The sequence below is a fragment of the Orbicella franksi genome, chromosome 2, assembly GCF_964199315.1.
Source record: "Orbicella franksi chromosome 2, jaOrbFran1.1, whole genome shotgun sequence".
Classification (NCBI taxonomy): domain Eukaryota; kingdom Metazoa; phylum Cnidaria; class Anthozoa; order Scleractinia; family Merulinidae; genus Orbicella; species Orbicella franksi.
This window is the reverse complement of record NC_138146.1, coordinates 19552924-19575964: the sequence shown is the minus strand read 5'-3', so window position 1 is coordinate 19575964 and position 23041 is coordinate 19552924. Positions and strand designations below refer to the sequence as shown.

The 23041-nt window shown below is 38.9% G+C and overlaps 4 protein-coding genes across 5 annotated transcripts in view; 3 read left to right on the top strand and 1 right to left on the bottom strand.

Annotated features, from left to right (window-relative positions):
- The first annotated feature begins 249 nt into the window (after positions 1-249).
- LOC145478485 (GPI ethanolamine phosphate transferase 1-like) lies at positions 250-7984 on the top strand. The gene is made up of 5 exons (XM_081456525.1): positions 250-604; positions 1848-2138; positions 3776-4138; positions 5090-5269; positions 5726-7984. The coding sequence occupies exons 1-5, from the start codon at positions 250-252 to the stop codon at positions 7396-7398; spliced, it is 2862 nt and encodes a 953-aa protein (XP_081312651.1). The 3' UTR covers positions 7399-7984.
- Positions 7985-8077: 93 nt separating this feature from the next.
- On the top strand, positions 8078-11984 carry LOC145478484 (homeobox protein SIX6-like). The gene is made up of 3 exons (XM_081456524.1): positions 8078-9087; positions 9232-9338; positions 10823-11984. Exons 1-3 carry the CDS (start codon positions 8857-8859, stop codon positions 11037-11039), a joined length of 555 nt encoding a protein of 184 aa, XP_081312650.1. The 5' UTR covers positions 8078-8856; the 3' UTR covers positions 11040-11984.
- A 3090-nt stretch (positions 11985-15074) lies between these two features.
- On the bottom strand, positions 15075-20190 carry LOC145478483 (phospholipid phosphatase 4-like). 2 transcript variants are annotated; one of them, XM_081456522.1, is made up of 8 exons: positions 20094-20190; positions 18711-18816; positions 18105-18192; positions 17948-18011; positions 17256-17380; positions 16678-16848; positions 15673-15696; positions 15075-15451 (listed from the first exon to the last, which is right to left on the bottom strand). In XM_081456522.1, exons 1-8 carry the CDS (start codon positions 20180-20182, stop codon positions 15273-15275), a joined length of 846 nt encoding a protein of 281 aa, XP_081312648.1. In that variant the 5' UTR covers positions 20183-20190; the 3' UTR covers positions 15075-15272. The 2 variants fall into 2 exon arrangements, with proteins under 2 accessions (XP_081312648.1, XP_081312649.1); XM_081456523.1 differs by lacking the exon at positions 20094-20190 and adding an exon at positions 19425-20085.
- A 105-nt stretch (positions 20191-20295) lies between these two features.
- Positions 20296-23041, top strand: part of LOC145478518 (beta-centractin) — an 11070-nt gene continuing 8324 nt past the window's right edge. The window contains exons 1-7 of the mRNA XM_081456569.1: positions 20296-20420; positions 20574-20638; positions 21519-21594; positions 22301-22339; positions 22433-22477; positions 22571-22612; positions 22704-22766. Of these exons, the coding sequence (XP_081312695.1) occupies positions 20373-20420; positions 20574-20638; positions 21519-21594; positions 22301-22339; positions 22433-22477; positions 22571-22612; positions 22704-22766 (378 nt within the window). The 5' untranslated portion in view covers positions 20296-20372. The remainder of the gene's footprint in view (positions 20421-20573; positions 20639-21518; positions 21595-22300; positions 22340-22432; positions 22478-22570; positions 22613-22703; positions 22767-23041) is intronic.

Below are 23041 nucleotides of genomic sequence, written 5' to 3'. Positions count from 1 at the left end.
CTTTTATTTTGGGTAAGAAATATCTAGAATATTCTAAAATTCGTATTCTTGAACATTTTGTCGATTTTACACAACTCTAGATACTCCTAGATTTTTGTAGAATGATCTCGTTTTAGGAGCCGACATAATCCACGCGGTTCTTGGCGGTTCTTGATTTCGCGAAATTCCTCCTCGACCCAATCTCTCTCGGGATTCTTCTGAGCCTCCTGTTAGAACTTGTTTGACCAGCCGCTGCACTTGTAATTCAATATGGCGGCCGCGAAGTTGTCTTTGTTAGTGCTTGGAATATTAGTTCATATTATCTATCTAGCCTCTATTTTCGATATTTATTTTACTTCTCCTCTTGTTCATGGTATGACGCCTTATAAATCAACTCTCAAACCTCCAGCAAAAAGGCTGGTTCTGTTTGTTGCTGACGGGTTGAGAGCGGACAAATTCTATGAACTTGATCAACACGGAAAAACTCGCGCGCCGTATCTCAGAAGTTTGATCGAGAAAAAAGGCAGCTGGGGCGTGTCACACACACGAGTTCCTACAGAATCTCGGCCTGGACATGTTGCTCTTATCGCTGGATTTTATGAGGATGTTAGCGCTGTGGCGAAAGGTTTGTTAAGGAAGCTATAAAACGAACTATCCATATTGGCTCTAGTGTAGGGCTGGGCATTGTATCGAAAACGAAGCAATCGAAAAGGAAGACCTAGGCATGATGTACCCAGAACACGAAAACGAAGCATCCAGAACTCGAAAATGACAATCATGTCCAGAAATGATTTGTACATCAATCGCAAAAAATAACGAAAATAACAAGGTTTCGTGCTAGCTAACGTGACTAAAATAACAAATTGAACAAAGTTTTCATTTTACGAACTAACAAATGTATGCGTGTGACGTGAAATAAAAGAGCAATGAAAATAAAAGATAGCCAGCTTGCGTGAAAATAACAAATTACATCTAAAATGCAAATGCTTAAAGGAAGAGTGGCTCACAGACTGTAATTTAAAAATAACAAAAAAGTTACTTGCAAAATAGCAAATGTATTGAGAATGTCAAGCTCAGGCAGAGTTAACAAACCCGTGGGTTTCAACCTGTGAAAATTATTTTCAGGAGTCCACAATTTTATCAAAACAATGAGATGTTTTACAATAAAATCACAAATCCAGAAGAGAGTTCACATGAAGTGTCAACAGGAAAAGTCATTAATTTGTGTTAGGCTAAAGGTAAAAGATTGCAATGACTTGTCTTGGGCCTATAATCAAAGTAACTTGTTATTTTTGTGGTTGCCTGTATTTCTGGGCAGTTAAAAAAAAAAAAAAAAAGTTGCTCAGAACTAAATATTGAAGCACCCAGATTTGACATCAAGCATTCAATAGTGGGTTCTAATGTCACCAGAAATTAATATTTTTGATATCACCTATGAAAAGAGTGACCAACATAAGGTGAGGGAGTTGATCATCAACCTTTTTGAAAGAAGCCTAAAAATGCTGTTATAAAAAGGGCAGGAATGTTTGAACTGGAATGTGATGTAAGAATAATTCAAAGGAAAAAGAGTACTGACAGTCAAACATAAATTAATAAACCTACCCGCTTAATGGTCCATTTTGTCTGTTGAAAAAAATCTTTGATTATGAGTTTCCATGGATAAACTTCTTTCCTTCCCCTTCTAACATTTGTGAACTTCAAAGATATAAACTTGAGCAGACTGTTAGATACATATATTACAGCAATATTTTGTTGTGATTTTTATTTTAAACGAGAAATAGTTCTTATGTTCTGACAAATTATTCTGACTTAAACTGTGTTCCTTGTTTTTTTGAACTCATTTCAAGTACATTGTCTCCTCTTTCCAGGTTGGAAAGAAAACCCAGTAGAGTTTGACTCTACCTTCAATGAAAGCCGTTACACATGGGCATGGGGAAGCCCTGATATCCTGCCAATGTTTGCCAAAGGAGCCAGCGGGAGCCATGTCTTTACCTCTATGTATAAGAATGTGGAAGAAGACTTTGGAAATGAAGATGCCTCTAAACTTGACACTTGGGTATTTAATGAAGTCAGAGGATTCTTAGGTTCTGCAAGGAAAAATAAGACTTTGAAGAGAATGCTTCATGAAGGGCAAATTGTGTTTTTTCTTCATCTTTTAGGTATGATATCGTTCCTTAACACTGGGTTGTGCAACAGGTCAAAATCCAGAAAGCATCTTCATTGACAATTCAATTCATTTTAAGGAGAGCATTTATTTTGTTTTTCATTTTGTTTTTCAAAACAAATGTTACATGTATTTGGAGGTGTCATTGTTGACCATTGAATATGTCCGGTTCAACTTTTGATAGCAGTAGCTTACTGTGTTTTGTTGTCATTTGTTTGTTGGTGGCTTTATCAGGGTTCTCAAGGTTCTCATATGTATATGGCCTATTTTTAGAGAAAGGTTTTGGGAACAAGGAAGAAAAAAGCACTTAAAAAGGGTTTAAATGTTCATTTATGTCGATTTTCATAAATCCAGACATATGATACTTAATGCAAAGGGATATTTATAAGAACTGAATCAAGTTGATCATTCAACATGCCAGTTGATCCAAGGGACAGGGTCACACCCATTTTGGTGACATCTTGTGCACCTACTTAATTTTGTTCACACGTTGGCCATCACAATAATGACTAACGAAACAGCAGCAATGATTACAGCAATGGTAACTGTTTAAGTAATCTGTGAGCATAATTTATATAATATGCTTTAAATGCAAAACATGTTTTGATAAAAATTTCAGTCACCTTGCAGATTGCACTTATGTTCAGTTGTAATCAAACTCACTCTATATTCTTGTTTTGCTTTCTGTTGTAATAAGTATTTCTTATGTTTTCTATAACTTGGACATGGTTATTTAAAAGTGGAATTTGGTTTTAAAACCAGTGATTAAGGTGGCCGAACACAGTTTTCGCGCGCGCTTTTGCTGATGCAATTCAGCGTGCGCACAAGGATTGCAAAAACAAACATGCCGTCAACAGAGCGATCATTTTATTTACTCAGCACCCGCACTATCTGCGCTATTTTTCTCTATTATTGAACGCAGTATATTGATGGCTTTAGTCTTTTATTACAAAGATACGTTAGAAAAGGTAATGACGTAAAAAACCCAGCAATTCTCAGCTTTTTCTTTGTTACCGAAAGAACCCAGTTAAATGCAGCGCATGCGCAGTTGCTCGAAAAATTGAGACCGATTGCTTTTGCAGAAACATGCTGATTTCTAACGATCCAGTCGTTAGAATTTCAAGAAATTTGGCAAAACAATAGTTCAGAAACCACGTGAATGATTTATCGCAAAAAATTTGAATTTTGACATAGGGAATTTTTAATAATACAGAACATGCAGTGAAAACGGTTAACGGCGAATTACGAAAATCGCCTATGTCAGAATTTTATTAGAACAGTGTTGACAGAAGGGATTTAATGTCAATTCGTAGTGGGCAAATGATGAAAAAAATCTAACGACTGAATTTTTTTTAAATAAACAAAAACCATTTTTTAAGCCTTGTTTTTAACCAGCCCCGTTGCCATGGCAACAGCACACACCTTAGCCAAAATGCGATAATAAACCCTTCTGTGGTTAACCTTGACGCTTGCAAAAAACGGGCGCCAAAGCATAAATAGCTTAAAAGTAATGGTGAATTGGGCATAGGCTCTTGAAAACTGTGTTCGGCCACCTTAAGTGAGGTCCACTTAAAATGGGATGACATAGCTCTGAAAATAAAAGTGAGCTGTATTTCCTTTTTCATTAACCAGGAATTGACACCAATGGTCATGCCCACAGACCTACATCACAAGAATATGTCAGGAATATTGCTGTGGTTGATGAGGGAATAAAAGAAATGGAGGAATTACTTGAAGAATTTTATGACCATGATGGTCAAACAGCATATGTAATGACAGCTGATCATGGTATGACCAACTGGGGGTCACATGGTGCAGGGCATGCTCATGAGACTCTAACGCCATTAGTAGCTTGGGGAGCTGGTATACGTGGACCCATGATACCCATTCATGGTGCTGATATTCCAGATGAAACAAGAGAATGGAACCTTGCTTGGCTAAGAAGAACAGATGTCAATCAAGCTGACATTGCACCACTGATGACTTCCTTGATTGGTGGGTTTGTGTGAGCCAGAAAATAGCATAATATTATATTACAGTTTAGATCATAGGAAGTGTCCTTCTTATCCGGAGTTTTTTCTATGGGGTTAGAAGAAAGCATGGGAGGTTTGGTGGCCTAATGGTTCACATGCTGGACTCTGGATTGAGCAGTCTAGGTTTGAGCCCTGGCTGGGGTTGTGTTTTTGGGTGATTAATTTTACTCTCACAGTGCCTCTCTCTATCCAAGTGTATAAATGGGTACTGGACATTTTCATGCTGAGGGTTAACCCTGCAATAGACTCTGGCATCTTATCCAGTGGGGAATAGAAATACTCTTAGTGACTTAATGTTACAGAAACTGGGATAAGCTCTAATTTTATGGACCACTTGGCCTGACGTGAGCATTACCTTTTGTGGAAAATAGGGAAAAAATGAAAAGGCAAGCGATTTAAAGCTATACAACTAGGCTGAGATAGGCAGGATAACAGCACAAGGTTTTACCCTAAATTGTTTAATTTGCTTTTTAACCCTACTCTGCCTACTGCTAGGGTGTGATAGAAATTGCACTGATTTCAAACTTTGTAATATAATGTATTCAAGCAGTAAAAATGAAACTTCATTTTCCTAAAAGTCATTGGGGAAGATTTAAGCATGTCAATTTTTTCTTGCATGAATTGAGTTTCCATGACAATCATGTTTTAAGGTAGCAAATGTGAGACATCATTTTGGGCAATATGATGTCATAGTAATTGACATGTGACAGCTGCTAAAATAAATATTTTAGGATATTTTCTGTACAATATAATTTTCAATGCAAGAGCTTTACTAAAGGGTGGGTCACTTCCCCTCCCCCCACCACGCAAAGCCCAGGCATGATAAGTTTAAAATAAGTTTTTAAGTTGACTTTCTATTTCTTTATGTTAACACTCTGATCTTTCTAACTAACATAACTTGTTTGTTCCTTAGGTGTACCATTCCCTCTGAACTCTGTAGGCATTTTACCAGTGGAATATCTGAACAACACTGAACAGTACATTGCAGAAAACCTCTTTATGAATTCACAACAAATTCTTGCTCAGTACAATGTCAAAGAATTGTTCAGAAAAGAAACATCTCTGTGGTTTTGGCCTTTTACTTTGTTAGCAGGTACTTGAATGCTTGCACTCTAGTTTATATTTGCGAGTTTTAGGAACACTATGGGAAAGCTCTTACCTTTACAGAGAGAAGCACAAGGAAGTGCTCCCAATATTTGTCCATATGGTAGTAGATACACAGGGGAGAGGCTTTTTAATATTCTCTTACCAGCATGCTTTCAAGATAAAGTGTAGGAAGATTGGGGAGAGAAAAATGTAGAGCCTGCGGAGGCTGGGGAGAGAAAAAAGCAAGTGTGTTTGACTCTCTTCCTATAGACCCTTCCTCTTTCTCCAGAAAGATTGTAATGAGCTACTTACAATAGTCATAAATACATTGTCACCTCCATAAGCGGATGCCCCAGGGACAATGTGAAGTGTCGCCTTAATAGAGTTGTCCTTTCCATGTCCCCTTGAAGGAGGAGAAAGGCTTCACTTTAAAACAATTTGTCCGATTTTTTTTCTTTTATAGGTGCAAAGAAAACGGGAATGATTCGAGACATAAAAGAGTTCATGCGAGCCAGGAAGTACAATGAAGCTGTTACGCTCAGCAGAGATCTCATAAAGCTTGCGTTGCAAGGACTCAATTACTACCAGAACTACGACAGAGTGTTTTTGAATGTAGTGGTCACTCTTGGCTTTTTGGGATGGATATTTTGCATTGTGCTTCAGATTATCGACGAGCATAGCGACGTCATGAAGGAGGCGTCCAAACTCAACAAGGAAGACTGCCATCCGTTGATAAAAATCTCATTAGTAGACAGCACATCTTGTGTCTTCGCTCTTCTTGTCATTCTTTTGTTGTTGATTCAGAAGGCGCCGTGGATGTATTATAGTTACTGTTTGATGCCGTTGGTGTTTTGGAACCGCATTGGAAAGCGACTGCACGTGATTTATGCTGCATTGGATTATATCCGTGTAAAACAGTTGCGACGTAGAGTGTTGTTTACAGTCTTGTTTGGTACGTTTTCGTTAGAGATTCTAGTGATGAGCTTCTTCAGGCGAGAGATTCTCTCCGTTGGTCTTGTGTGCCTTGCGTTGTGGCCATTTGCCACCCCGCTGTACTCCAACTGTAGGTGGTCAATGATGTGTTGGACGATCCTTAGCTTTGCTCTCTCTGTGTTTCCTGTTCTTCCTGTGGTCGGACGCGAGGCCAACTACTTCTTAGTAACCCTGGCAGGAGTTTTAACTTTGGCCGCTTTTGCCTCTCTGTTGGTTTATGCCAGTAACATTTCACAGCTACTCAAGACGGAAATAACCAAATCTTTTCAAATACTTCTATCTCAAGCGCTTCTTATAGGCTTTGCGGTTTACATTGTTAACAGCACAGCGTCAAGTCTGCAGCGAAAACTTGGTCTTCCAGTGCTGAACCAACTTGGAAGTTGGACGATTTTCCTCTCGTCGTTTTTGCTTCCCCTGATCAACTCCAGCAATTTGACCATCAGATTGTCAAGCATCGCCATCGCGTTTTCCTCAGTATATCTATTGATGAGCACTGCTTACGAAGGCTTGTTTCTGTTAGTCCTCTCGCTGCTGATGGGGGCGTGGCTGCTGTCCGAACATAAACTTTCTGGCAAAACTCTTAACACATTATTAGAAACACAACTAAGCAGTGATGATGCCACAAAGACCCACCAACCGGCATGGAAGGTTCTAACTAAAGGCATCGATACACAGCTCATTAGAAAGCTCACTTTGGAAGACCTTCGCTGCGCTTATTTCTTTGTCTTCTTCATTGTTGTGGCGTTCTTTGGAACGGGTAACATTGCAAGCATTAACAGTTTTGACCCTGCCTCCGTTTACTGTTTTTTAACAGTATTTTCGCCATTTGTCATGGGCAGTCTGCTACTCTGTAAAGTCCTTATTCCCTTTGTGATTGTAGCGTGCGCGTTCGACGCTATACACGTGGTTTTATCGATACCAGTTCAAAGCCTTGTGTTGATAGTGCTTGTCATGACGGATCTAATGGGGCTGCACTTCTTTTATCTGGTACAAGATAGCGGCAGCTGGCTCGATATCGGAACAAGCATAAGTCATTATGTGATTATGATGGCGTTCATTATCTTCTTGCTCCCTATATTCGGTTTAGCAAGACTCTTTACCGGCGCCTCTTTATCATTAAGGACGAGCAAGAAGAAAGCTTAACAGAGACAGTGTGTTAAGGACATGTTACGCGAAGCATTTTTTTTCTTGCCGCTTGCAACACAACAAACGTTTGTTTGCTTGAAACCTGCAAGTTTTTCGTTGCAAGTTGCAAGAAAAGTCGAGCTATGTAATTATCGAAATTATTTCAGGAAATTGCTGGGTGTGGCACTCGTGTAGTTTTCTTCAGTCGTCAGCATTGTAATTTATTTCCTAGGAAGATACTAATCACAGTTATATTTATAATGGCTCAAAAATTGCCAGTGGTTGTATTTCTCTCTATCATAAATAAATAAATATAATCAAATGCTGATCATCAATGCTGTTTGCTTGTATAGAAAACTTCGTGTAAAGACGAACAACACGTGACCGGTGTCATGTGATTACAGAAGTGTAGTGGTTTTGGCCATAAGGTAGTGGCGTACGTTTTCATCAAAGTAACATCAATTATAGAATGTTTGAAATTCCTAGTTTGCCGCTGCTAGCTAGCTGTATCATGGCCGCGTTAATGTTTGCATGTGTCCCATGCCACAACGCCTGTAAAGATTGGTTTCGCTTTTGTGTTTGACTTTTCTTACTTTACGCTTCCCTCCCTCCCTCCCTCCCTCCCTCCCTCCCTCCCTCCCTCCCTCCCTCCCTCCCTCCCTCCCTACCTACCTACCTCCCCCCTCCCTCCCTCCCTCGAGGCTTGTTGGAGTCACTGAGACACGAAAACCTCTGTCCGCCAGGCAGAGACTCGGGCAAAGGGAATTCTCAGTTGATGGGGAATGTCAGGACAATATCGATAGATTTTCAACATCTTCGTCTCAAAATGGATATAATGTGCGCATTCTGGCCTGAAGGAGGGGGCATGTTGTAGGGAGCAAACTACTTTTTAGGGTTGAGCCATTAGAAAAGTCATGGTGGCGGAGGAGAGAGGGAGGGTTCTCGGTTTGGGGAAATGTCAAAAAGAAAATTTTGCGGGAACAAAACTCACTTAAACGAGCAACCCAGAAGCAAATTCTCACAACGCCGGGTAGAAAAGGTATTTTTGCCTTCAAAAGAAGACAAAATCGTTTATGCATGGCCAGACGAAGACGAAAGGTGCGTTCCTTTGGGGTGCTCTGGATCAGGATCAGAAAACCAAGATCATTCTGATCATGGTTTATCAAAAGAACCGACGAATCCACTCTGGTCGCGGAACCCTCTGCTCCTTTGATGCATGATACGAATGATCCTGACCAGATCACCCCAAAGGAACGCACCCAAAATTAGGCGAGTAGCCCCTGGGCAGAAATGAATCAACGGTATGATGGACACCATGCAAACTGGGTTTTACAAGTCAGCCAATAGAAAGTCGTCATTCTCACGGCCCAACTTTAGGCTTATTGCACAAAATGGTAGACCGGCTGGCGCCAATACCTATCGTGTCAGCAAAGTAGTCAATATTTACTAAATCTACGAAACAGCTGCTTTCAAATCATGAAGCGTGCCCGGAATCGGGAGCGACTTTTATCCATTCTGGACAATGTTACAGCTGTTAGCACGCGGGTGACCAGTCTTATTCGTTGCAACAAATTCGCTGAAGTCGAGAGTCTACTTGTTCGTCTCCCTCACACTCGAGCATACCAGGATAATGAAGAGATTACTCGCGCAAAAATTGCGCTTGCCTGGCACAATAGAGACGTGCAAACGGTTTACAAACTTATAGAGGTAAAACCATGATTGATTAACGTTTCACATGTAGTTCCCATTTCACTGAAATACAGGTTTCTGGTATGCATGTTTCAATTATCGCCCGAAGATGTTCGTTTCTCTGGAAATTGCTCATTTCTAAAAATTTAATTCGTCATGTAGGAAGGCAAATTCTCTAACGGTGAAGATCTTATTGTGATGTGGGATCAGGCTCATGTTTATGAAGCTAAAGCTAGGACTCCAGTGCAGCGGCATCGCCTGAGACAAAGGTCTGTTGGAAAATATTTGGTTACGTACTGTTCTCAAATAGTAACCGCACTTATCATGGGTAAAATCTTGATGTAATTGAGTGTCAGTAAAAATGCGATCAACTCTTCTATTGACGCTGTTATTTCCCTAAATCAGAACGTTCTTGGCCCGTAAAATTCTTTCTCGTTCACTGTAGAAATAAGGCAAAAGTGGTTCAGGCATTTTTTGTAAGTTTTAATCGCTCACACGCCTTGTCCGTTTCATTAGAGTTTTATTGAGTCTGCTTTATTCATTCATCGTCGCTAAGCGTTTAGAGTCATACAGCAAGAGTTGTTTGGTGCATGTTACATCTCCAAAGTGAAGAGTAACATATTTTTTGAGTTTAAGTATCAGATTGCTTGTACATTTTTCGATGAAATTCGTCGCAGTTGGGTTTTTTCTCTGGGGAAGGACTCACACACAAACTGTTCTATTTCTGAGGCAAGACTTTCAGCATGACTATTTTTGCAGAAACATTTTCCAAAAATTAAGCGATATGACTAGTTGATATGGTGGAGAAAAACACGGACGAAACTGACAGATCCTTCGGCACTTTGGATTTGTACTAATTACATCAATTCAAAGTTTATAAAAATCGGTAAATAGCCAAATCGGCTATGAATTCGAGGTCTTTTTGCAACAAATTATCAACCATATAAATAACTTTTGATTGCGCTTGGCGACAAAAAAGCAGCACGTTTAGGCAGAGTATGCTGACTTGTTTGATATCGCCGGACACGTACATCCTCTCTGACTTTGCCGGTATACCGTCTTCAAGACTTCTTCAACAATTGTGGATTTCACACACATCCTGATTACACAACTGGTTGATAAGATCTTATGTTTGAATTGTCTTTCTTTTGACCTAGAAGTAAAAATAAATCTAGTCCCTCGAGATTGACCCGGTGGTATGGACAACGAAAAAAGTCTCGTCCGCGACACGCAGAGACGGCATAAGGTCAGGTCACAGACCAAGATGACAATGATAAAGTGTCAAAAACGGTAAACAAACAACTGAAAAAATGTTTACATTAGAAAGAATTTTACGCCTTTTCCTCCCACATTTACATTTTATACAACAACGCAAATTCCGATCGGCCAAAACTTATATAAACACACATACTAATACTCTGATTGTTATACTTTCTTGACCAATGATACAAGCAGCAAACTCTTTTTTTTAGGGGCGTTTATAGAACAGAGATGGAAAACGCTCTTCAGATCTTTCTGTCAGCGTTCGCAGCCCGGACTCGTCCCTAGTCTCTTTAGTATTTCGCGAGAGATATGGGAACAAGTCATGCTGGTATCTCTCCCCGCGCGCGGCGCGCGGGTACCCTTCAACGAGACTGGGTCGATTCAAAGACTTATCTCTTTCACGACCCGTACCTTAGGTTATGCTAGATCTGGAAATTTCCGTCACTAAGCAAATTTCCTTGAACAAGTGTGACGGGTTAATTCTTTGTAGATTTATGCCACCGCGAAGCATTTGCCCTTCCGGTATTCGCAAAAAGAGAGGAATCCCCAAGGAAACCTGCAATGCATTACAGGCGTGGTTTAAGGAGCACATTGACAATCCATACCCAAATGCAACAGAGAGATTGATGTTGGCAGAGCAACACGGACTTACTTTGGGTCAGGTAATCTTCTCTTTCAGAAAAGTTAAGTGGGAAAGAATAGTGTAATATTCTACTCTGGGTATTATTATTCATGACATGGTAATAAGTTATGGGGAATTGATCTGGTCTGGGACAAGCCCAAGACCAGGCGAAAATAGAAGTGGACAGCTAGATCAAGCCCGACTTCTCGTTGGGTGGGAGGGTAGGTCACCAACTGCTTCAATTTTGCGGCCTCGAGTAGAGTGATGTAGTGGAACACGAGTAAATTCCTTTATACTGTCATTTGCTTAATCCCCAGGGTATTAATTACCAATGCAAATTGAGTATACCGAGCTCGCCCCAAGGGTATGATGGACCGTCGTGGTGACGTCCCCTACTATTTTTGTTTCCATCTTGCTGATACCAGTATCCTCATAGCAAGACCTTTCATTTGTTTTTTTCGGGTGTTACGTGGATTTTCCCGCCTTTAGTGACACGGAACAAACACAGAGTTTTTATTTCCAACGAGTCGAGAAGTTCCAGCAGTCTTTTCTCAGTTACGGTGTGTCAGCTCCTGGGTATGTGTAGTCCGATCACCTCCCGTAAGCTATCACTGCACACCATGCTAGAATTTTCCCAGTGAAAACACTACAATCAGACCCTGTTGTGTATGTGATCAGCTAATTTAAACGAGCAACTCTGGTAGGCGATCGCCACCACTTTCAGAGTGCCAGTTGATGGCAATATAATTCGAAAATCTACAACCTTTTTTATTGTTGCTGTAGCTTAAGAATTGGTTTGCCAATGCCCGAAGACGTCTCCGGAACGACACGCCAGGTGAATGCCCGAAGACTCTCCGGCAAAACCGACGACGATGGAAACCGACGGAAGACGCTACGTCCTCAGTGAACCAATTAGAGGAGAGTTTAGTTTTATCTTTGAGTGGAACCCAGCTGGAACAACCTCTAAGGTATTAAAGAAGTGTGGTACTGTTAACGTTTTACGTTATCAAAAGTCACAGTTCACAAATCGGTTACGAGTGAGGAGATAAAAGTTGGAACAAATTTTAAAATAATGGAAGTCGAACAAACAAAACCAGACAATCCAAAGAAAGCGATAAAGCACGTTAAAAAAGGGAAAGATTATTTCTTTGTTCTATGCTCAAAAGAAACAGTCTTCGTTTTTCACTTAAATTTCCAATTGTCGGCCACTTTGCGACAAGAGGATCGCCCTAAGATTCTTCAATGGCGCGCGTCCTTGCGTGAATTTAGCGTATCTGATTGGTAGACATAATGTTATCCGCCTCTTCAGAGGAAACGCCTTAAACTACCCCGTTGCACTATGTTTTCGCGGGAATTTTGCGGATGGGTGATTTTTTTTTTATTTCTCGGGGACTTATTTTTACGCTTGTTTAAGGCTGGCTTTTCTTGCTGGGCATTAATCTTGACGATTTTCAGGAAGTCGCGTTTAATTGGAATGGAAACTTTATTTTTTTATCTGACTACATGCAGTCGATATCATAAGTGAAAGAACATGTAAAGATGTAAAACACGGTAAACGGGTATCACTCAGTATTACAATTACATCTTGTCCTAGTGACTGGTTGCTCCTGTAATGGATCAGCAATAACTATAGTACCAGTTGATGCATTATCACACCTGTAGTTTACCGAGGGCAATTTTATCGTTTTATTTCTAAACGTTTTGATTCTAATTTCATTGTGTTGCCTCTGTAGAAAGAAAAGTTTTAACTAAATGTCACGAAAAAGATTCTACATGTGATTTTTGTATGCATAATTTTGCCAGCGGAGAAAACGGTTGCGGGAACATTTTGTTCAGGTCGTGGAAAAAAACCGTAAACATGGCAAAAATTAGAACCCGCAAAAATTTCGTGTCACACGTTATTTGCCAACAAGCTACATGATTTTAGCAGTAACATTCCGACACGTTTATTTCTGATTGCAGCGTTGACACTAACCTATCGCCTCAAGTGTTGTGGAACAACTTTTTCAACTATCCAGGTGCAAGCTCTGTGATTGGTGGCCCACTGGCACAGTTCGCGCCTTTCGTGGCCACCAGTCCTCCCTATCAGTTGCCTTGGCTACCCAACGTTAGGCTATTGTCCGTGATACCCACCGCAAGATTTCCGACTGGTGTCAATCTCCAAAGTCCTGTTCGCTGGAACAGTCCCACCTGGCAGGGATATGAAGAGTGTATCCAGTCTATCCAGAGTGACGAGTGAATAAAAAGATGTAGTAAATCGGAAGGCTTTTGGCTTTTCATAAATTAGAATGGAGCCTTCTAGTTCATATTCTTTAGTAACCCCATGTAGGGGTCATACAGGACATTTTGTTTCCTAATGTTGTTCACCATTTTTTCCAGTCGCAGTAAACCTCTGTTAAGACGCTTCTCGTAACTGATCGAATTTAGATCCGGTAATTATTTTACTAATCGTTGCAGTCGGTGTTGATCATTCAGAGATTAACTAACAAATTTACAAACTAACGAATTTACAAACTGCTAAGTTAGGGCCGTTCTGGGTCCATTTATAATCTTTCTGTAAGACAGCCTCGGTCGTCAGATTCCGTATTTCTCGGAGGGAACGTAGTTACAGTTAGCCTCTAAGTCGTGCAGAAAAGACGAATTCAAACATGCAGTTAGACCAAACGAGAGTTGAATATCGTCACCGTATCTTTTTGTTAGTTGGGTTTTCATCAAGTTATATAAACTAATTTGGTTCATGACATCGGTTTTGTTAAGGGTTTAGATTATGATGACGTCTCCAAACACTTTTTGATATTTATTTCAACATAAAAAAACTGAATGCAAGAACTTAGAGCTTAAATATATGTTAAATTATATCAATTTAAAAGTAATCCTTAAGAAGTAACTTCAGTCTGTAGTAAATCAATTATTTGGTATACCGAGGTATTGGAGTACTTGTTAACGTTAAAACATTGTCGCGTAACTTTTCTGACCATTTTTATTCTTAGTCTGTGAACTTATTACGCTATTGGGCGGAAAGAAAATGGCAGATGGCAGTCATGTGCAATGCAGTAGTCCCCCGGCCCTAGTCGCGCTCGACTCATTCCGCTCACCTTATTATTTCTTCATAGTACTCGGGACAAAAAATGTAAGCGAAAATAGGGCCTCAGCTCGTAGTCAACACACAGCCCGTACACTCCATGCGCCTTATTAATACCGCCGTACCATGACACGAGAAAGTCTGCGTCTCACTGGTGAGTTTGTACAACAACTGAGCGTACACTGTGGTTTCCTGATCTTGCGATCAAATATGTTTTCTAATATCATTCAAATGCGTAATTGTAATAAAAGTATTGTGCCAGGAATGAAGCTCATTTTCAAGCTCAGCTGGCTTTTCTGGCCTGTGCATCTTCAAAATAAATCTCGGCCAGTGATAAGCTCTCTACCAGCGGCTCTTGGCTACGTCCCTGTGTCCAATACATCTTTTTGTTTTCGGTACGATCCACGAGCTATTCCAAATTAACGCTGACCCTTTGAGGCCCACTATTTTTTCGAAGCGAAGACGGGAGGTTGGGGGCATAGAGAGTATAAACTGACGAAAAAAACTGCTTCTGCGACAAAATCTGTTTATTGTTAACGGGGTAATACAATACCAGGTATATATTATCATTGAGACGTATTTAAAATACATTATTAAATAAATATATTAGTTTTAATTTTCTTTAAGGCATCTTAACAATTGATTCTGGTGACAAATTCTTGGTACGTTTGTCGGCAGTAGAAAACAAATCGCAGTACTTTCTGCCTAACAAATATTTTTACAGAATTCGATCAAATTCAAAATGGTCCTTCGCAGTCTTTGATGCACCACAAGGAAGAATTTGGTTTTATCAGTATCAAGACCGTTTTCCCGAGATGATTGTGGCCTTCTTGGATCTGCCACAAAAAAAGGAAGAGACTGAGGGATGGCCGCTTCTCATCTGAAAGCGCGAGAACGTTTGGGAATGAGACAGTAAAAACCAAAAACAAGACAGAAATAGAGACAAAAGAGAGCGAGCAAGGAAAGAAAACTGTAACATTGCTTTTCGGCGTTTTCCTCTTTTTCCCGGACTTTCCTCTTTCACTTTTTCGTGCTCCGTCTTGCATCCTTGCTTTCACGCAACTCGTGCGCTCTCGGAGAGAGGCACGAAGAATCGAAGAATCGTAAATAACGTGACCAAACTGGTCCCTTACTCCGTCTCTACACATCTTACCGGTCCTGTTTTTGAAAAAATAACAGTAAGGTAGTCTAATTTTCTTGTATGTATAAGACCTTTTTCTGACAGATCAGTTGTCGTCAAAGTGATTTCGCTACCACCGGGTGTATTGACTTGATTTCCTTGGCGGTCATTGGTAACATGTGATCGTGTTCATCAATAAATTTGGTTGGTGTGACTGTGCAGTATGGCATATGACAGTGTGGTCTGTTGAGTGCCGGATAGTACTGTCTGTAACAAAGATAGGCAAAAAACAGGCCTGCAATAAACAAACAAAGCAACATTTTTGTCATCAAGAATGATTCATAATTTAATTTGATTTTCAACAGACAGAATCGTTATTCTCACACACCACTAGTAGTCACGCCAAGCTGCCTGTCTAAGGTCAGAGGACCTATTCCCAGGCCCTAGTGGTGTGAGAGAAAAATATTTTCCACTAATTCATTTCCCTGGGCCACTGTAAAGTTACATGCAACTCACCTTGTATTGAGCCAACCGTTATGTCTAGAAAAGGAACAATATAAAAGGAAATCAGATTATAAAGCAAAACAAATATGAGCTAAAACTGGAAAAATGAGTATCTGAAATAGACGGGTTCACGCTCTTAGTTGCATCATGGGTAACCAGGGCAAATTTACAAAGAAGCAAAGTTTTTCTTTATATTTCCGTTCTGTTTTCATATTTGGGGACAAAACAAATACGGTAGATGGAGAAACCCCTTTTCTAGGTTTACCAGTGTTTTTGAGCCGATGAAGTGATTGTTGTGGACGTAGGAATATTTTTACGGTTAAAACCAAAGAATTTGATCAAGTCTTAGCCACTCAAGCCCCAAAAATAACATCTCCGTTACTCTGATAAGTAGGCTAATGCCTAGCTCAGTCGACACAAAAACGATAGTAAACGTAGAAAAGGGGTTTCTCTATTTACAGTAAAAGTTTCTTCATGAAAATGAAGCTCGGAGCGGAAATATGAGGAAAAACGTATCTTTTGCCACTTTGTTTCTTTACAATCTTGCCCTGATTACCCATGATGCAACCAAGAGCGTGAATCCGTCTATTAACATTACAGTCACACTACCCTTAATGTCATCATATCTACTGTTGGTGGAAACCTCTCCTGTGAGGGTACATGTACTTAGCTTATTACTGGTTAGCCTCAGAAAACAGACTTCTCTTATCTTGCTGTCAGTCTCAACTCCCAAAAACTTCATACCATTGGCTTAGCTGTACAGAGCACCTTACAAGAAAATTCAAAATCAAGGCCTGAACCATTCAGAGAATGACAGATGATTGTTGTTGAAATGCATTATCATTATCAACTTTTTTCAAGTGAAATCTTTATTGTCTCTGCCTCTTTTTTTTTTTTCTTGGGGGGGGGGGGGGGGCATCCAAGAAAGAAGTAAGTTTACAAGGCTTGTCACTGGGCGCAACAACAACCAACAAACAAAACTTAAAGAGAACATTTATTGATTCTAGTTTACAGTACCTTGCCAGTGATGACGATAATCTGAGTATCTTGTGAGTGTTATTGCTGAAGCAGTTATAAGAGGTGTCAAAGCAACACACAGTTTCCATCCTTGTCCTCTTCCCTGTGCTTGGAAGCAGTGTAACTTTCCCGCAAGATAAAGTGACAAAAAACCCAGGCCACTGAAGGAAACTGCATGTAACAAAATGAACAAAAAATCAGGCTTTATCTTCTTTACTCAAGTACTCTATATCCATTGATTAATTTGTTAATGGATTGATTCATTGCTGCCTACTGAAGTATAAAACTCTACACTTATATGGATGGTATGATGGTCTAATTAGTTATAAGAATACAAGATTTAAGTTTAGATTTAAAATGAACATCCAGAGATGGAGCAAATGATATCTTCATCTAAGGTGTTAAAATACCGTTTGGCCTTGATAAGTGGCAGAACATTGCTCTACTGAAGGGTAAGTTATAACTTGATTAACTATAATTTTAAGTGGAAATTCCACACAAACATGAATTCTCCATTATGATTACCTCTCTGTTGTTCATTTCAGTAGGTAAACAATAAACCTCTTTGATTGACTTACATGAAGCATGACCACTGGGAAAGCTCTTTCTACCCTCTATTATTTCATCAGGGTCACCATCACACTGTACACTTGCAGGAATAACTCCATTGGGATAACAGCGCCAGAAGTAATCTGGACGAGGCCTGCAGAATTAACCAGGATGAAATTTGTCATCAACTCAAGCCATATTCCACAATTTTGAGTATAAAATACTGCTTTTTTTGAACCTGACATGGACAGGATGCAAAGAGCCTATTTAACCAAAATTAATATAAGGCACTATTCATCATTTCCATCATTTGTCAAAAAAACAAAACTCTGAAAAAACATGAGCAGTACATATTCATTACACAGATACTTAGTGTTGCAGCAGTGCAATATTTTGTTTTTCTCACACACCACTGGGAGCCATGCCAAGCTGAACCACACAGCCTGACCTTTATTAACATAAGAACATAATTGTCTTACAATGACACAAAAAGTGGCTAGAGAATAATTTCACCTCAACTTAACACATTCTACAAGTACTTCATGGGTGGGTGGGTGGGGCATGTCAGGCAATGGCGGATGGTAAAACAAAAACTGAAACCTTGCACAAGCCACATGACCTGAAACCCCCCGCACACCTGTACCCAGACTCCCAGCCGTGTGCAAGAAAAACGTTTTCTGCTTCTTTCGTTCCTCAGCCGACGGAAAACCACACTTCTCACCTGCCAACAAGAACTTTTACTATGTTTGTCACAACTCCATTTAATCCAAGAATTAATGTCAAAGCTGTAAAATAATAAACCAAAGTCAAAAGATTCTGATTACGGGAGGTAAAGTAACTGTAAATTATGTACACAACAATGTATTATTTAAATTTACCAAACAGGGCTTGTATGCCATCAGTCTTGTCTTTTCTCAATACTGCCAGAATAATTATTATAGTAACAGGAATAACTGCCGCAATTACCTGCAAACAAAATAGAAGATGACAGAAGTTATAAGCTGGATTCTATTTATTTACTTAATTAACCTCTAAGACATTTAAACATAATGGTGTTATGGTTTCCATCTTTGGAGAACAAACATCATCTCAGTGTCTTCAAGTGCCAAGAAACATTTCCTGAGGAGAAATAGTTGTACCTTCAGAAATTGTGCCTAAAAGGGTTAACCTAACTCCTTAACCTTTTTAATTAAACTTAGAAACTCTATGACACTGTTATTTCAATACACCTGCATCTTACATAATGGAAACTGATTGCTCTTCCAACAGTGAACTCTCAGCCAATGGAACACTTCAGAATAATAAATAAGTGTGACAAAAAAAATGTATCGACGTAATTTGTGAAAAAGTAACCCAGACTATGTATATTGCCTCTTCTAGTGTAGAATGAGTGGAAAAAGGGTAGAAAATAATGTAGGTAAAAAGCAAGTCTCTAATAAGGCAGCCAACCATGTATCTTTGATTCTAGTCCAGATGACACTTACAAATAACAATTCTGTTGAGATTGTGTCCTGGGATTTGGGATTCTTGTATAACCACATCTCTTCATCATGAATGACACGTATAAATGCTGGAGTATATTCCAAAGCCCTGAAGAAGGAACAGAAAAATATACACAATCTTAAACAGGCAGTACAGCTCTAGGAAAGATCATACCCACCCCAAGGAAGGTCACTGATACTGGAATTTCCAGAGAAGGTGGCAGGACAGGGTTCAAACACATATTCCCATCTTCATCTATACCCCATCTTCACCCATACCTACAGGGATAGTTATTTTTTAGAATATAATAATATTAAATTTTATTTTACTTTGAATCCAACAACAGAGGCATTTTAATTTGAGAGTATAGTCAAGCGCTTAGACCTGATATCTGATCACAATGTCAAATTAGTTAGACAACTTCGCAAATTTGGTTGGGCAATGTCCAATGACCAACTGTTATTTGCAGCACTGTGTACACCTTGAACTGTGTTTGGCATAAATTGAGCACTTTAAAATGTGATATCTGATCACAATGATTTCTATGTATATAGATACTTGATACAGATATAGATAATTGAGCACATTAAAATGTGCTCAAGTACATTGTAGAGTTATATAGATGTACTGATCATAAAGAAGACACAACAGCTGGTGCAGCTAGGTTCTTCTTACAATTCTTGAGTGATCCTAAAAATTCACAAGTGCTTCTATACCTCAAAAATGAACCAGGAGCAAGTTGACTATTTTCTTGAAATATTACTTGTGCTGAAACTCATGACGTGCGCACCATGCATAATCTTATCTTTTTTAACGCAAATGCAATAAAACAAAATAAATTAAAAATGAAAATCTTATAACCTGACAAAGCACACACGTGATGTAAGCTTACATAAAGGAAAGGTCATTGACAAAGCAGTGTAAGTATGGAAAAAAGCAGAACTTATAGAACACAAGCTGGCATGATTTATATATACTGGTACTTTGCATCATAGTCAGGTGAACATAATCAAAGTTAGTTTTGGTGAAATAGAATTCAGAATCGATCAATAAGCTTAAACTGACTGTGAGTGAGTAGTTTATACAATAATAACCTCAAGTAATATATTTATGCGGCATGATTTTCATAAAAGACATTTTTATCCTGGGATTACCAAAACGTCTGTAGATGACCGTGCAGACAAAACGATGACCAAAAAGATGGCCAAACCTAAAGAACAAACCTTTCAAACAACCGTGCCTTTGAACAACTTTCTTACACGTCGCCAATATCAAGTTTCACCCAGACTTACATGTAATTCAACATATCCAGTTAGAGAAAACCATGTTTCGTGGAAAATTATACTATACATGAAACGAAATCTAACAGGAAAATAAATACTTACATAAATATGGAGAAAAGAATCATTCTTGCTCCAATTTCGGCCAATAAATGACAAGATCCTTGTCTTAATTTGGCCGCCATCTTTGACATATTTTCTTGCGCAATATTCATTTGGGTGAGCGCTGGTCAAATGTGGGTTGTTTTCTTGGGCTCAATTTTTCCTTGTGATTGGTTAGAATTGATCACGTGGAGAAAAGGCCTGTCCGCCATTTTCCATTTTGAACACAAGTTCATGATTTTGTCCAGTCTAATGGTGTAAATAATCCTTCGATCAAAAACTATGGATCAGTTTGACGTGATAGCAAATCAACCAATAGTTATAGATAACGTATGTGGGATTTATGCCAAGTCCGTTCTATTTCTGGCACGAGAAAAAACTGGCAATGTTCAGGCCTTGTATCGACTTTTTATCAACAAACATGGGTGGTTAACTTTAGGAAGTCGGGACTTCTTTCTTTAATCTTTATTTAAATGTTAATAGGGATCAGGAGTCATCAAGGCCGGATTTGCCGGAGATCAGATTCCCAAGTACCATTTTCCAAACTAGTAAGTAACCTCTTGTTGTTGTCCATACAGTCAATTTTATATTGCATGCTTGAACAATCAATATACGCTTACTTTGAGTTCATTAATTAACAGATTGCATTTATTTGAAATGACGAATTTTTTTGATTTTGCAAATAATTTGACGCGATAATAAGGGTCATTTTTTCCGCTTCAAGAAAATCTAATAATTTGTAATTTCAGTATTATTTACCCCCTACCGAGGGTCTGAAAATGATCCAAAATTAAGGCTTTAAATTAAGCTTAAGCTTATTGAACTCATATTTCAACTTATTTAATTTAGTGTCCTTGATATCGCTGGGATGTAGATATCCCAGAATAAAAGGTCCGTTTATATCTGAGTTGCAATTTGTTGGTGGAAAATTCTATTTTTTTATCTGCACCCCCTATGGAGGGCAAATTCTGACAGCCTAGTTTCTTGTTGTTGGCCCCTTTGAACGGTCAGTCTGGGAAACATGTTAAAAGAAATGACTATGTTAGAAAATATGAAGTTGTGAAAATCTTGTATGGACATTTACATGAAGCATCAGCCAGTAAGTAGCTCTGAGTCTGCCTTCTGCCAGGCAGTTGTCCTAAAATATTACATTACTGACTTGATATCCTAACATGAAAAACAGCGTAGAAGGAAATTGGTAACTCTGTATATCTTTGCTGGCTGCCCTGAAGCAACATGTTTAAAAAATCTTGAGGTACATACACTGAACAAAGCATACATTGAAATTTGTGTTTGGTTAGCTGTAACTTAAGCTGCGCTGTAATTTAAATGTAAGGCCTGGACTACCAATGGCCAGTTACTATTGTGTAAATTGATTCTGTAGGAAGATTCTAGATCTTGATCACTCTTGCTTATTTTGTTTACTAGTGTCGGTCGCCCTAAACATATCCGGGTCATGGCTGGGGCCTTGGAAGGGGATATTTTTATTGGACCTAAAGCTGAAGTAAGTGGAATGATTTTCAAAAGACTTGAACCCTGTTAGACTATGTAAGAGTCCTTCTCTTGGGAGAGGATGCATGACCATTGATATGGGAATCTCTTCTCACTAGATAGGAACCTTGCAAACAAGGCCTTTAACTTAGATGTGTTTCTAAATAAAATATGGACACATTGTTGCCGACTATCATTTTAATTACAAGGCTGTGCTCTGAGACAATTTTCAGGGAGCTCTTTGGGCTCCCAACCTTGCCAACTGGGATGCCCAACTCTCCAGGTTTGTTGCCCAATACAATTAATTCATCAATTAATTAATTCATTAATTGAGTGATGACCGATGATCAATCATGTCTTCAAATCTTTCTCTGGGCAGTTCAAATATATGATCTTTTACATATTCACTTGTATTAGTGGTGTTTTGTTGTTCAAATCTTCATGTTATGCTGCCGTCCATGGAGGAGCACGCTTACAAGTTGAATGTTGGCAGGAATAAGATCTGTGACAGATGGGATGGTGTAATCAGTATAATCCCATTGAGTAGACAAAGGTTTTCCTGTTTACTGATTAGTGGTATTTTCCATAGTATGGTATAAAAATGTAGTAGGTCGAGTGGTGTTACGATATTATCTATCACTAGATATTACTTAAATTTCTTTTCATTTGTTGGTCTTGAGCCTCTGGGAAATAACAGTGACTAATATTGTTCTTTGTAGGAACATAGAGGACTCCTAAATATTAAATATCCTATGGAAGTAAGTGAGGTTATTTTTTATCACATTGGACTCATTTAGCCTGCCAAAAATTGGAACCACCAATAAATTCATATAACTTTTATTATTTTGTAGCATGGTGTTGTAAGAGACTGGAATGACATGGAAAGAATATGGCAGGTACTGTAGAGGAATATGGCTCTGTTTTTTTTTTTACTTTTGACTTTTGTTTCATGAAAGACTGACTAACTTCTACTGTCTTTGCCTTTTAAGTATATTTATTCAAAGGATCAGCTACAGACATTTTCAGAAGAGGTAAGCTTATTTAAGGGTCACATACTTGCATTTTAAACACTTTAATGGAACTTCATTCTCAAAGAAAATGTTTGTTTTGCTTTTCCCTCAGCATCCTGTGTTACTGACAGAAGCTCCCCTTAATCCACGGCGAAACAGAGAAAAATCTGCAGAGGTCAGTACTGAGACAAAAAACTGCTCTTTTTGAGAATTATCATTAATTTATTCCATTCCGTGACCAAAATGATTGCTCTTTTTTTCTGATGTACAGAACTTTTTTAGTTGTAGTTCATCAACTAACTATAATAACTCAAATTGAGGTTATTTTCATTAGTGAAAATTAACTTGTCATAGCCTGGAATGCTGCCTTACATGTACCATTGCATTTAAAAAATGTTATATGTACATGATTGTATTTAAATATGTTTCTTACTGTTAATTTGATGTATT

Coding starts and splice junctions, on each gene's coding strand:
- LOC145478485 (XM_081456525.1), top strand. CDS start 250: ATGGCGGCCGCGAAGTTGTCTTTGTTAGTGCTTGGAATATTAGTTCAT. Junction 605..1,847: donor TGTTAGCGCTGTGGCGAAAG/GTTTGTTAAGGA, acceptor TCCTCTTTCCAG/GTTGGAAAGAAAACCCAGTA. Junction 5,270..5,725: donor GCCTTTTACTTTGTTAGCAG/GTACTTGAATGC, acceptor TTTCTTTTATAG/GTGCAAAGAAAACGGGAATG.
- LOC145478484 (XM_081456524.1), top strand. CDS start 8,857: ATGAAGCGTGCCCGGAATCGGGAGCGACTTTTATCCATTCTGGACAAT. Junction 9,088..9,231: donor CGGTTTACAAACTTATAGAG/GTAAAACCATGA, acceptor TTCGTCATGTAG/GAAGGCAAATTCTCTAACGG. Junction 9,339..10,822: donor CGGCATCGCCTGAGACAAAG/GTCTGTTGGAAA, acceptor AATTCTTTGTAG/ATTTATGCCACCGCGAAGCA.
- LOC145478483 (XM_081456522.1), bottom strand. CDS start 20,182: ATGTCAAAGATGGCGGCCAAATTAAGACAAGGATCTTGTCATTTATTG. Junction 18,193..18,710: donor TCTCAACAGAATTGTTATTT/GTAAGTGTCATC, acceptor TTTTGTTTGCAG/GTAATTGCGGCAGTTATTCC. Junction 15,697..16,677: donor TTATCGTCATCACTGGCAAG/GTACTGTAAACT, acceptor TTCCTTTTCTAG/ACATAACGGTTGGCTCAATA.